The sequence below is a fragment of the Anoplopoma fimbria genome, chromosome 12 (assembly GCF_027596085.1).
Source record: "Anoplopoma fimbria isolate UVic2021 breed Golden Eagle Sablefish chromosome 12, Afim_UVic_2022, whole genome shotgun sequence".
NCBI classification, from domain to species: Eukaryota; Metazoa; Chordata; class Actinopteri; order Perciformes; family Anoplopomatidae; genus Anoplopoma; species Anoplopoma fimbria.
This window is the reverse complement of record NC_072460.1, coordinates 536,093-551,092: the sequence shown is the minus strand read 5'-3', so window position 1 is coordinate 551,092 and position 15,000 is coordinate 536,093. Positions and strand designations below refer to the sequence as shown.

General features: G+C 41.5%; 3 protein-coding genes across 4 annotated transcripts in view; 1 reads left to right on the top strand and 2 right to left on the bottom strand.

The window, feature by feature from the left end:
• Positions 1 to 155: 155 nt before the first annotated feature.
• LOC129099834 (PRELI domain containing protein 3B-like) lies at positions 156 to 5,754 on the top strand. The gene is made up of 6 exons (XM_054609235.1): positions 156 to 247; positions 1,609 to 1,777; positions 2,288 to 2,377; positions 3,289 to 3,359; positions 3,607 to 3,709; positions 3,809 to 5,754. The coding sequence occupies exons 1-6, from the start codon at positions 216 to 218 to the stop codon at positions 3,923 to 3,925; spliced, it is 582 nt and encodes a 193-aa protein (XP_054465210.1). The 5' UTR covers positions 156 to 215; the 3' UTR covers positions 3,926 to 5,754.
• A 480-nt stretch (positions 5,755 to 6,234) lies between these two features.
• Positions 6,235 to 11,704, bottom strand: bpifcl (BPI fold containing family C, like). 2 transcript variants are annotated; one of them, XM_054609234.1, is made up of 16 exons: positions 11,613 to 11,704; positions 11,317 to 11,451; positions 11,024 to 11,126; positions 10,787 to 10,918; positions 9,301 to 9,456; positions 9,147 to 9,210; positions 8,945 to 9,005; positions 8,713 to 8,804; positions 8,374 to 8,550; positions 8,238 to 8,297; positions 7,560 to 7,727; positions 7,186 to 7,253; positions 7,049 to 7,091; positions 6,880 to 6,940; positions 6,631 to 6,707; positions 6,235 to 6,517 (listed from the first exon to the last, which is right to left on the bottom strand). In XM_054609234.1, the coding sequence occupies exons 2-16, from the start codon at positions 11,414 to 11,416 to the stop codon at positions 6,458 to 6,460; spliced, it is 1,422 nt and encodes a 473-aa protein (XP_054465209.1). In that variant the 5' UTR covers positions 11,417 to 11,451; positions 11,613 to 11,704; the 3' UTR covers positions 6,235 to 6,457. The 2 variants fall into 2 exon arrangements, with proteins under 2 accessions (XP_054465209.1, XP_054465208.1); XM_054609233.1 differs by having other exon boundaries at positions 11,317 to 11,429.
• A 1,399-nt stretch (positions 11,705 to 13,103) lies between these two features.
• Positions 13,104 to 15,000, bottom strand: part of LOC129100384 (vesicular inhibitory amino acid transporter-like) — a 3,454-nt gene continuing 1,557 nt past the window's right edge. The window contains exon 2 of the mRNA XM_054609994.1: positions 13,104 to 14,291. Coding sequence (XP_054465969.1) covers positions 13,104 to 14,291 — 1,188 coding nt within the window. The remainder of the gene's footprint in view (positions 14,292 to 15,000) is intronic.

Below are 15,000 nucleotides of genomic sequence, written 5' to 3'. Positions count from 1 at the left end.
TGGTGTAGTCCCGCTCTCCGCCGCCAGGGGGAGGCCGTGTTTAAGGCCGTCTCCTCCTCCGGCTCCTCCTGCGGCTCCTCCCCTCTGCGGCTCCTCCCCTATGTGGCTCCTCCTCCGGCTCCTCCTCCGGCTCCTCCCCTCTGCGGTCTCCTGTCTGCGGCTACAGAGCCTCCCGTCTCCTCTCTGCTCTCCGGCCTCCTCTCTCCTCTCTGAAGATGAAGATCTGGGCTTCTGAGCACGTCTTTAAGTGAGTAGTGATCAGAGTGATGACGTCAGTCTGCTCAATAACGTCTCCTTAGGTTTGCTGGTGCTAATGCTAGTGCTAATGCTAATGCTAGTGCTGATGCTAATGCTAATGCTATCAGTTAGCCGGTAGCTACTTCTGACCGTAACGGGCTGTTACGTCATGTGTGTCATGTGTGTCCGTTAACAGTCATTACATGTGACCCGTTCCCTCTGTGGTGACGCGTTTATGTTTATATGTTATATATATATATATATATATATATATACATGTTTACATGTTCTGTTTGTTCATAGAGGTTAACCGCGTCAGCTAGCTTCACCCCGTTAGCTGCCCGTTAGCTAACGGGGTGAGCTGTCAGCTGTGAAGGTGAGGAGGTGTCAGCTGTGTGAAGCTGTGTGAAGCTGTGTGAAGCTGTAAACTGTCAGCTGTCAGGTGTGAAGCTGAGTCTCTGTCTGTTGCAGCCCTGAGACGTTCGTCCACAGGGCCCCGTTATGAGAGGTGATCACGTGTTAACGGGAAGAACGGAGGTCATTGGTGTTACTGACTGACAGGGTCAAACCAGAGACACACACTCAAACCAGAGACACACACTAACACACACACACACACACACACAGTGTGTGTGTGTGTGTGTGTGTGTGTGTGTGTGTGTGTGTGTGTGTGTGTGTGTGTGTGTGTGTGTGTGTGTGTGTGTGTGTGTCTACGTTAGTGTTAGTGTGTGTGTGTGTGTGTGTGTGTGTGTGTGTGTGTGTGTGTGTGTGTGTGTGTGTGTGTGTGTGTGTGTGTGTGTGTGTGTGTGTGTGGTCACAAGACAGCAGTGAGAGAGGCACAGTGACCATCAGGTTCTAGTTGGATCCATCAGGTTCTAGTTGGAACCATCAGGTTCTAGTTGGATCCATCAGGTTCTAGTTGGATCCATCAGGTTCTAGTTGGGTCCATAGTGGAGGGGCGTTCCTCCTCCTGTCAGTCTGAAGGTCTGGTTCATTCCTCCATTTTGATTCTGCACCAGTCTTTAATGTTGACAATATGAACTTTGACCCTTTTGTAACATCATAACATGAGTCTGACCGTTCCCCTCCTGAGTCCTGAGTCCTGAGTCCCGAGTCCTGAGCATAAAGACCTAACCCGTAACAAATGCCTTCAAACATCCAACCTGGTGAAACGGCCTCATTCCAACATGTTGTCACATTTACCTTGCGAGGAAGTTGGATTCTTGCGATGTCCCCGTATCAATGCATCTTGAGTTATATGTGGGTGTCTCTGTGTGCGTTCCTGTAATGTTGATGTTACAGAGTAGGCTAACATGTGAGTGTTAAGTGACCTTTAGGAACTTGCTAAATGTTAATGTTTGTTTTTGACAGCCATCCATGGGAGACGGTGACCAAGGCGGCAATGCAGAAGTACCCCAACCCCATGAACCCCGGTGTGTTTGGTGTGGATGTTCTGGACAGAAGCGTTGACACACAGGGGCGGTTACACAGCACCAGACTGCTCAGCACAGAGTGGGGGCTTCCCGCCATGGCCAAGTCTGTAAGTGAGATGATGAGAGAAACGCTTGAGCTGCTGCTTTCTTGTGATTTGATAATAAATGAACTCCGCCCGGCCTGATCTTTGATCATCCTGACAGATGATATGGTTTGACCTCCTCAGTTTGCCGTTGTATATAAATCGTCTGTCCAGATTTAAGATAAGATAAGATAAGATAAGATAAGATAATCCTTTATTAGTCCCGCAGCGGGGAAATTTGCAGACTTACAACAGCGTAGCGTAAAGTGCACACAAGAGACATAGTAGAAGAAGACAAGCTAAAAATAAAATAAAACAAGTATTATAAATAAGCAATAAAAAAAACAGTAGAAAAAACAATTTGAATGGTGTACCTAAAATACATGAGTAAAGGAAAGAAACACAAGACAATAGTATACGTTGTTGTTATTATGTGAGATATTAAGACTGTCAGGGCTCAACATCGTTAATTATAGAATCCTTTAAAGAAATTAAAATTTTAATCCAGACCTGGGTTGTGTCTTCTTCCTGCAGATGATCGGGGTAACAAGGACATGCACTTATGTTCAGGAACATTCAGTTGTGGACCCCAAAGAGAAGAGCTTTGAGCTGAAATCTACAAATGTAAGTATCCCTGTCATCATTGTTAATACATACACTCTCTGTAAACAACACTGAACAGGGATACAGAGAGTGAGAGTGCCAATAGGACAGAAAACAAATACATGGAGTCCTCTTTATCATTTGATGGATTGCACAAAGTTATTTTGGTGAAGAAATTCTGTTGGCTAACACATCATGATATGTGAGGACTTCAGGCGTTGTTTCTAGTGGAACTTTGATATTTCTGATCAAAAACCAATTGATTTGTTTTTGTAAAAAGGTCCACTGATTAAGCTAAGCTGTAGTTGTTTCTTCAGTCAGCTTTGGCCTTTCATTAAGAAGCCATTCACATACCAGCCTTTTAGCTGCTTCCACAGTGTTAAAGACTCTCTACCTACTGATTGTTAAAGTTTGTTTAATGCCATGTTAGTGACAATGTATTGGTTTTGGGAATTGCTTATTCAGATATCAATTCATTTGTTTGGCAGAGGTTTGACCTGTTTAATTTGTTGCCTAAACATACACATGACCTGCACTCTGAAGAGAGTCATTGTCTTCATGGTGCATGGGTGAATTTTAAAGCAAGCTCCTTATTTTTTGCAATCTAACCACATTGGATTTCAACATGGTGCTAAATTGAGTTGGCTGATATAATAGTAGTCTGACAGTGGGCATTTCACTCCTCAAACACGGGTGCACATTCTTACACTAATAAATGCTGCATATCATCTGGAGCCATCGCTGTTATCAGTTGCACCTGTGTTTACCTGCTTTAACACGTTCACAGCAAGAAAGGTCTTGTCGAGCGAGCGGATCAGTGTCTAGGGTTTTATGGCTCTGTTCTCACTGCAGCAGCTTTCTGAAATGCCTGTAGACATTGTAAATATTGTAAATGAGAGACAAAGACTAATATTTACTTTATGTCCAACCAGATCTCCTTCACTAACCTCGTATCTGTGGATGAGAAGTTGACCTACAAGCCACATCCGCAGGATCCTGAAAAGTAAAGGACTCAGTTTTTCTTTTATAAATGTCAAATGTCACCTGCACTGTTTAGTATCAAAATTATTTATTTATTTATTGTTCTGTCCTTAATGTGTGCTTAGGTTTGAGTAATTGGGTCAAAGTTTATTGCAAAAATGTTTTGTAGTTTTTGATTTAAAGACTATGAAATGGCTACAAAATCTAAAACTGATTTAACATCGTGTTGACTGTTTTATGACCTTTTTTGTTTGTAATTGTGTTCTCAGGACGGTGCTGACACAAGAGGCTCTGATCAGTGTGAAAGGCATCAGTCTGAGTAGCTACCTCGAGGGTCTCATGGCCAAGACCATCTCTACCAACGCCGGCAAGGTGAGGCTGCCCTTAAGTTCTCCTGATCACTCACCTTTATCTCTTTTCACAGCAATGTTATGTTTATGTTTCCTAATACTCTCCCTCCGTCTGTCTCAGGGTCGGGAGGCAATGGAGTGGGTCATCAGAAGATTAAACACAGAAATTGAGGAGTTGGCGGCGACAGCTCGTGGTTCTATACGTGCTCCAATGGCGGCGGCAGTCGCAGACAAATGATCCCAGCCTTCCCACTGCTTCCTCCACCATCATGAACCGATGGATCTCTCAGACATTTCCCCTCACCTGATCTGCCCACACAGCCTAATAACCACAGCCCCACCTGTTGGCCCTACATGCATTTGTTTCTGTGCGTTTGTCCCTCCTCAGCAGTCCGCGCAGACGACTTTGATACTCGGCGCTGTGGACAATGACGGGGAGTGTTGAGCTAATGACAGTTTTAAAAAAAACGGGGCTGAATTGGACTGCACTTGAAGCTCATAGGACTTAGTCTTGTGACGTTAAAGCTCTTTCTTTTTTTGAATTCACACGGTGCCTCCACATTTCATAAATGTTCTTCTTGTCTGTCTTCCCCCTCCTTCATCTTGACTTTTTCATGTCTCTCTAATGTTCTCTTCCTATCGTTTCTAAATCCTCGTAAGCAACTTGAGTACTGGTAACAGCTGAGATGAAGGCACTTTTCTCCAACTTTTTCTGGATTGGCTGAACTTGCTTTGTACGACAGAACTGACCAAATGATCTCAAGCCAAAAAGACCCCAATGCAAACAGGCTGTATTAAAGTTAGGCGCTGCTTCAGCAATCGTTTCCTGTGTTATCGAAGCTGCAGGCTTTTCATTCTCGACGGTCATGTGAGGTCAGATACTGAGCAAGCTGATAATCCAGATAAGTCTGCGGTCTTTTGCGCCACATGACCAGTTTGTGGCTTTATGAAAACGGTGCTGTAAAACAGAGTACTTGTCCAGCTCTGGTACAACTGCCACTCTTGTGCCATCAGGTGGAAATCTACCAGCATGTTGGACTGGTCTTGATTCTGGTCATACAAATGGGTATAAATGACTTTATTTCTTGAAGTCTTTCTTGCCTTTGTTAGTAGTTAAGTGTGACTGTATACGATTGTGCGTACTGAATGTCTAACTTATTTTCAGCTTAATAACTTAAAGCCAGGATGTCCCTGAAAAGTTGCAAAATGAGGTTGTGAACATTCAGCAATGTTGTAGAAAGAGCTCTGCAGGGTTACAGGATCACAGGATGTGCAAACAGAAACTGTGAAGATTGAAGTATTTGTACTGATTTAATACCCCCAAAAACTTTATTCATGACCATGAACATATGTACCCACTGTCCATATTCTTAATGTCTATAGTTGGTGTTATTTAAAGTATATTTGTATAAGTGAACATTGACAAAGGCTGTTAAATAGATTTTTAAAAAGTTGTCAGCTTGTTGTTTTTATACTACATGTACCTTCTTTATCCCACATCAGACTCTCAGGTTGACTTCAGTGCAGTTTCCCTGTTTGCTCCCTTCATAAACACCACACTAAGATGAAGGCGACATTACTTTAACTCTTGTTCTTCCCTTTTCTTCTCTTCCTCTTTTAGGAATGTTAATAAGGACAGTTCTACAGATTAAAGTTTACAATGACGGGGTTTGCGGTACAACGAAAGCTATTTGATGATCAGTTCAGTATATCTGTGTATTCAATAGGTCAGTCTTCTTCACACCTGCTTCCAGTTCAGCTGAGCTTCTTTTTAAATGTTTGTTCATAATTGTCTAACTCCTCATCGTGTCCTGCTCAGGATCATGATCCGTTTGAAGTCTGGTCAGCTGTCTAACTGACCCATCAGCCAGTTGGTAACCTCATAGTGTCTCATTTCATGACCGAAGTGTGATGTTTTTCTACGGGAACATTTTAGGAACAGTGGCTGTAAATAGGCTTATATTTATATTTTGGTGGTGTTACATTCCAAGAATGTGAACATGTAACAGGATCAAAAGAGTACACACTGAAATGTTTCAAAATAAAGAGATGTCATTGTTTCATGAATATGCTGCTGGTGGTGTTTTATCAACTTAATCAACCCCTTACAGTGAACAAAGAAATTAATTCGATTCAACTGGTAATATTGGACTGAAGCATTTCTTTATTGTTGCCTCGAACGTCAATCAAAATCTTCAGGTAGTCGGCTCCTGGTAGTTATCGAGACTAACAGGAAACATGAGAAATGTGTCGGAAACCAAACAAATGTTTCTTTTGTTAACGTAACAGTAGCACTAAATGGTAAAAGCAGATAAATCAAGATATTAATATTCCTGGTGCTCAAAATTTGCATTTTGAAATGAAAGTTCAAATGTCTTAATTTAAATGAGGACCTCATGCGGCACTACTGTCAAGTAGATTCATCTTTTTGCACATTATCAGATTATATACAGTTTAAAGGTGATGCCCTGTGGTTGTAGTATGAACAGTGGCACACAGCATGCTATCCAAACTAACGATCTAGAATATGAACACACTGTCAGAATGCACTTTAAAAAATAATTTTAATACCTTGTTTGAAACATAAATCTGATTTGAGGCTTTTAGAAGCTTTTATAAAGACGAACTGCAGGATTAAACTGTTGATTTGACATGAATGCTGTAGATGTGTAGATGGTGATTATGAACTGCTGGTTGAAAGGTTTTAAAATGTGAACTGAAATGAAGAGCGTCCATGTTTTGGTGAGTTAAACAGACCCGTTTGTTTTCCTCAGTTGAAGCCTCTGTCTGTTAGGAACACCTGAGCATCTGAAGAGATGGCTATAAACCCCTGTTAAAAGTAAAGACAAAGGTCAGCCCAACAAGTTCAACTCTTAATTAAAATATCCTGCAAAAGCGTAACGCTGACCCAACATTCATGAGTAATCTTTTACCAACACTGACCTCTTCCATCCCCAGAACTGTGTCGACCAGCTCTGCGTGTCTCATTCTGGGTAAAACAAGACCTTTGCCCAGTTCCGCTGAAACAGAAAAGTACAAGTCAAGTCAAGCACTATGTAGAGTTCACATTTTGTTGGATTGTTTTGGAATATTCTGGAGGACAAAATGCATTGTATCCCTATGCGTTGCTCTAATTCATGTTATTATTAAACAATGACATGTTAAGAGGTATGAACACAAAGACAGACTCACTGTTCAGTTTTACCAAGCCGAACATCATTCCTGCCTTCGTTGCACGTTCCAAAGAATCAGTCTGCAAAGAGAAACATGTGATATGTTTCAGTCACTGTTTGATTCTCCTCAGATGTAAACACGCTTCCTGTTACTGACAGAGAGAGTGATGCCATGTTGTGTCATGTACCTGGAAGGTTCCCACTTCACTCGCCTCCAGCGTCAGTGTAAAGCTGTGTGAAAGTAGGAAATATCATTAGGCCGACTTTAAGCTTTAGTTTGTATACTCAGGCTCAGGTGTGTTTTAGAAAACATGCCGATGCTCACTTATCCAGGGCCATGGAGCCCTTCAGTCTTCCATCAGCAATCCACACTTTACCGCTGAGTTTTGGGTCCTGAAGGAAAGAGGTTTAAATTACAGCTTCATCTAATGATTATTCATCATGAATCATTTTTTCCTAGTTACACCTAACCCTAACCCACACTTGAGAGCTGTTGGTTTGTTGCATTTTTATTTGATAAATGGCTCAGACTATGCATTTAAAGGTTCAAAATAGTTGTCCATTCATTTTCTGTCAATAATCTCATTTCATTAAATGATGAATCCTCTTAGAACTAGTTTAAATGTATCTTAATGTCCTTATAGAATATCCACTATGGAACTACGTTGATGCATTGTTGACATAAAGAGTAATACTCACCACATTGAGTTTGAACAGCGGGGTCTGGGTACCATTTGGTTGGATGGCGAAAGCCTTAACAGCGCCTTGAAGACCCAGTTTAACAACACCGGGCTGGAAGGAAAACATGGGCACCTCTCTGGCATAAATCTGCAGAGTCATCAGAAGACCTGGAAACATCTTGGGAAGCTGCAGCAAGAGAGAAAAGATAGGCGTAAAGAATAAGTGGCTGTGAGACAGTTTAGATTCAACTTTGCAAAAATTCAATTCAATTTGGCATTACAGCAACTTTTAACGCATTTGATAGAATGTTGATATCATACTGTATAATACAATGCAAACAGCCATTCAAAAGTAAAACCATACCTATAGAATATGATTCATTATTAGATACAATGTCCCCTGCATTTTTGTTTTTGTTTATATTGAAGCCACATTTTAAGAAATAAACTGAGATGATCCTGTTTTATATGAATGATGACTTTATAATGTCTAAACCTCAAGCTGTGGATTCATACCAGCACTGTTATCCATTCAAAAAGAACTGTTGAACTACAACGCAATCATGCAGCCCTGTTCCTACCAAGCTGTTTTCTAGTTCTGTGACATTTGGTGCGTGCTGTCATAAAGCCATTAAAACAGGTAGTAAATGAAACTCTTCAGTGTTGCCAAATGTAGCCCTGGTACAGACACACTTACCTGAGGAATGTAAGGCCCCATCGAGCTGGTGTTCAGGTGCATATGGAGGTACGGAGGTATCTGAGGTGAGGAAACAACATTATTTTAACAGTGGACAAATATTGGGGCAGAAGGATAGTGTTTTAGGCCCTCTTACCATGCTGTCAATGATGACGACCTGCAGCAGGCCAGCTGAGTAGAACACATACGAGGCAGAGTTCATAGTGAACTCCGACAGGCCCACAGACAGCATGTAGGCCGGCTGCTCGGGCACGGTGAAAGGCTGGGCCTCAAAGGGAGGCTCGGTATGAGCTTTGGTATCGTAGAACTCTCCCTTAAGAAAAAGAGTTGCAAATGATCAAGTACAGCTATTGATTACCTATAGTTCTGTGTTTATACCATCTTTTTTTTTCAAAGATCTGCCTGAAATGATGTGGCACAAAGTCAGAGATCTTCCTAAATATGAAAATAGATTTTAGAGTGTGTGTATATTTACCTTAAGGCCTAGATTCATACTTGAAGAATTAATGATGGGTAGGCCGGTGAGAGGGACGTCAAAAGTAAATTTTTCATCCAGATTAAAGGACACTGATAAGAGAAGAAATCGTATTTTAGGCTGAATAATCTATTCATAGATTTAAATTCTTGACTGATCATTTCCATTTGGACTATGTAACTGGTATAAACATGAATGTTTTTTAGGGGGAGGATGCGGCCTGCTGCAATACATTTCATGGCCTGTAGGTGGTACTCCAAGTTTACAATGGACTCCTCCACATTAGGGCAGATCTATGGAGGAAAAAAACAAAGACAAATGTCCTGCAGTGTTCATCACTAAAAATCTGTAGAATATGTTTCACCCGAGCATTGTCTGATCATACAGCATAGACAGAGTCTCTACTGATAAATATGACAAAGATAGACACTCACTGTGGCCTCTATTTCACCCCTGATACGCCCCTTGAAATGCTCCACAAAAGGCTGGAAGATCCAACTATTAACAAATGAAAATGCAGAGCTCACATCCAGACATCAGTATCTGTTCTATTCCCCTATCTCTCCCTCTCGCTGTGTGTTTCTGTACCTTGCTCCACCGTGAAACCGCACGTCCACATTTCCGACCCGAGCATCACAGTGGACACTGGTGACAGACAGATGCCCGTCAGGATCTTTCCCCAGCTCCACTACAGAGGTCACGTCCATATTGAATGCAGCCATGTCGAATGTTCCCCCGTCATGTCTTGAAACACACGTACAAACAAAATCAGTGCATGTGGTGTTGGTGAACTTTTATTCGGGCATACACATATACAAAGCCCCTACTGTGTGTGTGTGTGTGTGTGTGTGTGTGTGTGTGTGTGTGTGTGTGTGTGTGTGTGTGTGTGTGTGTGTGTGTGTGTGTGTGTGTGTGTGTGTGTGTGATTGTAACATACATACACACAACTTAAGCCGACTTACCTCAGTGACTTGTCCATGTTACAACGTATTATGCATGCATTAGAAATAACACCTTGTAAATCTATCTTCATTATAAAAATAATATTTCCTGTTTCTGATCTGCATTGTTTCCCTCCCTTGTTTTTCTTGTTTATATTTTCATGTTGATTTGCCATTGTTGGCTTACCAACTCGCTAACAAGTCGAGCCTTAGTGACAAAATAATACATTTGATTTAGAAAAAATGTAAAAGTCACATTAAAACCTTTTCAAAGAATGGGCACAGCTCTGTAGTCCATATTGTCCAAGTTCTAAATATATCATTTGATTAAAACGCCATGTTAAAAAAGGCCTCATAATATCCCCAGTTAGCTGTAACTTTCATATTCAACATGAACTCCAAAGTGGCCTCTTTTTACTGGGTGAAAGAACAGGAAGTCAGCAAAATTACTTTTACTTTTGAATCTGTGTGCTAGTGTCTCAGATGCATGTATAGTTGTCACATGACCTTTTTGTTGGAGGTAATAAGCCACTGATCACTGCTGCTAACATCACCTTTTATAATCCAACTGACAAAATATGATTCATTATAGTGGCAAGCGTTGGTTTACATTCATTTCCAATAAAATAATGACTAATATACTTTTTAGTGACTTCGAGGCCGACATAAAGATTAGTTCAATTAAAAAAGTGAGGACGGTGTGTCATAAGTGAACATGTGATTTTTCTTCTGTAAGAAAACAGCCAATGATGTTTGACAAAAGAGTACAGGAGTTAAAACAACACAGCACTAAAGACATGATACCTTCGAGGAGACACTTCCTTTTCTAGTTGTCCTCAGATAAACTAAGAATTGAAAGGCTACTTTGCATTTTTAATATCACTTCCTCATTTAGACTTTATGTTAATTTCTCTTTCAACATGTCGAACTGAAGTGTGTAACTTATATAAATTATAATATTTCAAATTGTGCTAAAGTGAACAATCAGATGACCTCAGGTGCTTTGAAGATTTGTCTTTTGCCCAAAAAGAAGAAAAAAAACCTGACAACAAACCTAGAGTGAACAGCTGTGAGGTTACTGGCTTCACAATCAGGGAGTTTAGACTAAAGGTGGAGATCAGGGGGAAACTCACATTATGCCAAAGTGTGTCATCCACTCGCCGGTTAGTGCAACACTGAGGCCTGAGGTGGACAACTTGAGTCCTGTGACGTCTTGACGGAACTCAATAGATGGCTCTGGAAAGTCACACTTTGTTATGGTGACTCTGGTGTACATGGGGAGAGCAAAGACAGGAGTGAGGACTCAGATCTGAGTAATGTGAAAATATCGAATTAAATAAATGACACAAGAATGTCAAATGTGCTCTTACCCTGTTAGTGTGTAGTGTATGCCACCCAAGATTTTACCATTTATGTCAGGGAGACTGACATGCTCCAACCTGTCCTGAATCCATCCTGCCCCGACATGCTTTCCTGGGACAGGAACAGCACATGTGCACAGTTTTAATAGTTTTGAATGAGACATGTTTCATGGACCATTTTTTTGTTCTTTACGAAAAGACTAATGTGGCTGCAGAGCAATCTAACACCCAAAACAAGCAATTATTTGGTGTTTGAATGAACTTAACAACTGAGTGTAAAACACCATGTTACATCGTCTTACCATACTGAAGTCCTTTGTCAGTCAAGATGACTTGTACTGCAGGATTTTCTCCACAGGTAGAGGAGAAGAGCATGAGCCCTACTATGACAGATGGGAGCATTTTCCTGGGTCCCCTGTGGCGCAATGGACCAAATACTTGATACAAATACAAATATTTGAGCATGAAAACAACTGCTAAACTCTACAGAGTCAAAGAACCAGCGAGACATTTACACTATAATGTGAAACATACATTCTAAATTTGAAAAAAGCTATTCTCATATATATATATAGGTATATTATTATGTTGCACATACCTTAATAACTGTTTTTACAAAGTTGAAAGTCAGCTCCTCAACAAGCGTCTTCACTGTTTCTCTGCCGTTGATTCATTAACAACAGCTTTGGCTTCCTGTATCACTGAGAAGTGAAACTTACTGTCATCTGACAATAGCCCCAGAAAGACTTCTGCATTGGTGTGTGTGTGTGTGTGTGTGTGTGTGTGTGTGTGTGTGTGTGTGTGTGTGTGTGTGTGTGTGTGTGTGTGTGTGTGTGTGTGTGTGTGTGTGTGTGTGTGTGTGTGTGTGTGTGTGTGTGGCCAACTTATAAATAAATAAGGAAATGATAATCATCTCCTGTTGTGCCGACTTTAACATTTTGAACTCACAGGCGTACGTGGAGGTTATATTGTTGATAACCAACAGTGCAAAGTGTTCACACTGTCTGCTATCTGCTGATTTTGGAGCTAGATAAATAATAGCAAATTTAGCTGCATGCCATTTGACACAACATTGCAACTGCAACCCACAGTCTTGTCTTTGATTACTAATTTTTCTGTTTTTCATTTAGGAGTACGTTAAACCGAGCCCAGGACAGTAGAAACAAAAGAGAAAGTAAAATCAGCACGGCCTCTCATTCATCCCTGGCTTCATTTCAAGGAATCATTAGAATCACCAGCCATAAAATATTAGATTTATTTATCTCTTAATTCAACAAATACTCTTAGTCTCACACACCATGGTTAGTTCCATTAAATCACAATTAACAAGTTCAATAGGAAGAGAATATTATCAGACAGACATTTTTCATACAACACAGTTAGGACCCACTTGCTTGCACTTTGAATTCACTTCATCCAGAATGACACTTGAAACACCAATAAAACAAATGATCCAACAAGGACAACTATAGGCATAAGATGGAAAATAAAACACAAAAAACCAAAACAAACTGAATTCATTTTTTTAAACAACTACACATACGTTTTTTTATGGTTTATTATCAACCACAGAGCACCATCTGATCTGATGGGTGCATTGATATTTTCTCTGAAGTGGGATTAATGATATATCTAGCAGCTCAAAAACCATTAATTACATATTCACTCCATTGTTTTTCACATATTTCATTCCCCAGATATAAACACCTATACACAGTAAGACCCATGGTAAACATTTTCACTGGATCTTTGACAACTTTGCATGAAGACTGATACCTGGACAGGCCTGTTACTGCCCGCATGTTTATTCACCCCTTTCATGCGGAGGTTGTGTTCCTCTGTCCAGTCAATAAAACACGTTTTCTGGAATGAGTAGAATACTTAACACTATGATTGAAGAGTTTATTATTGCACATTATCACGAAGGCAAAAATAAAAAAAGATGTACATTTCACACAAATAATCATCCTCATGAGCTTCTTTGTCAAGTGGCTGACGTGATGTTTCGATAAGGTCTTGCGTCATGACAACTTGCCAGAGTGTGGCACTTTAGCACATCGCCGTTCAATAAAGGTCATCTCTGAAGCCCTCAGTCGTGGATATTGTACCTGTACGCCTCTATAAGTCCTTCAACGGAGTGAATGAAGCCAGATATGGCGCATATGCCCCCGATTACAAAAATGGCAACATCGAAGAAGACGTGGTGCCACAGGAGATTCCTCCACTGGAGCTTCAGGTGGAAGAGGCTTGGCAGGAGGAAGCATAGGCCGGCGCCGGTGAGGCTCCCAGTTAAACCCATAAGGAGGGCGAAATGGGGGACAAAGACGGCCATGAGCAAGGTGAAGACTACCAGCACGATTCGAAGTCCCAGACCCCAGGATTTCAGCTGCCCGCCAGGGCCGTAGCAGTCAGGTAAGAGGGCTCTCCCGCCACCCTGGAACAAGGACTTCTCCAGAACCTCAACTGCAGCAAAGAACGGCAGCGGGTAAGATAACAGCGCCTTGGCAACGAGGAAGAGGTTCACCACGGCCCGGATGGTCGACGGCAGGTTATCTGTGATGACCTCTTTGGTGGCGTCTGCCCAAGTCAAGTAGGCCACCAGGGCGAAGAGGCCCTTGAGGACGCAGGCTGCGATGTGCGTCCACTCCATCATGCAGTGGAACTCGCTGGGCTTATGCATGTTTCCCTCCAGGGAGGGGAGGAAGATCTGGGAGGTGTAGCTGAACACGATGATGCCGATTGAGATGGGGAACTTCTTCACATCGATATAAAACTTGACCTTGTCCCAGGCCCAGTCGCGTGCCCTGGACAGGCAGTAGGCAATCACCAGGATGTTGATGACGAAGTGGGCCAGGGTGCAGAGCAGGCTGAACTTGGACACGGCCTTCAGGTTCTTCAGGAACGCGCAAGGCAGAAGCGCCACCGTGGCCACCACGGACCAGGCCTTCTGGGAGACCGGGAACCCCGGGAAGCTGTTGTACATCAGGTTGCCACTGACCACGACGTAGAGAATGCAGGTCATGACCAGCTCGATGATCTGGGCCACGTTCACCACGTGGCCGCCCAGCGCGGGGAAGCGTGGCGCGCAGCAGGCGTTGGCGATGTCCACGTAGGACTCCCTCACGCGCACCTTGATGCCGTCCTCGTTGTCCTCGTACAGACACGCGATCAGGATCTTCCCGGTGTAGCAGCACACCACGGCCGCGAAGATGATGAGGAAGAGGCCGAGGTAGCCGCCGTGGAGGATGGCGTACGGCAGGCCGAGGACGAACATGCCCTGCAGACAGAGAGGCAGAGACTCCTTACATAAGAAGAGCATATATATATATATATATATATATATATATATATATATATATATATATATATATATATATGTGCTGGGAGCGTTATGAAAGCAGAACATTTAAAGCACATTTAATCACATTTAAAGCACATTTAAAGCACATTTAATCACATTTAAAACACATTTAAAGCACATTTAAAGCACATTTAAAGCACATTTAAGCACATTTAAAGCACATTTAAAGCACATTTAAAGCACATTTAAAACATTTAAAGCACATTTAATCACATTTAAAGCACATTTAAAGCACATTTAAAGCACATTTAAAGCACATTTAAAGCACATTTAAGCACATTTAAAAATTTAAAGCACACATTTAAAGCACATTTAAAGCACATTTAAAGCACATTTAAAGCACAATCACATTTAAAGCACATTTAAAGCACATTTAAAGCACATTTAAATCACATTTAAAGCACATTTAAAGCACATTTAAAGCACATTTAATCACATTTAAAGCACATTTAAAGCACATTTAAATCACATTTAAAGCACATTTAAAGCACATTTAAAGCACATTTAAAGCACATTTAAAGCACATTCATTTATTTTCGCCCTTGAAACAAACAGGCCTCGCTTTGATGCGCTACTGGATCGAATTAAGGAATTAGAAATAGAAATAGACCATTTTAAAACGAAA

Coding starts and splice junctions, on each gene's coding strand:
- bpifcl (XM_054609234.1), bottom strand. CDS start 11,416: ATGCTCCCATCTGTCATAGTAGGGCTCATGCTCTTCTCCTCTACCTGT. Junction 10,919..11,023: donor ATACACTACACACTAACAGG/GTAAGAGCACAT, acceptor CATGTACACCAG/AGTCACCATAACAAAGTGTG. Junction 7,092..7,185: donor GGCTCCATGGCCCTGGATAA/GTGAGCATCGGC, acceptor ACTTTCACACAG/CTTTACACTGACGCTGGAGG.
- LOC129099834 (XM_054609235.1), top strand. CDS start 216: ATGAAGATCTGGGCTTCTGAGCACGTCTTTAA. Junction 248..1,608: donor GCTTCTGAGCACGTCTTTAA/GTGAGTAGTGAT, acceptor TGTTTTTGACAG/CCATCCATGGGAGACGGTGA. Junction 3,360..3,606: donor CATCCGCAGGATCCTGAAAA/GTAAAGGACTCA, acceptor TTGTGTTCTCAG/GACGGTGCTGACACAAGAGG.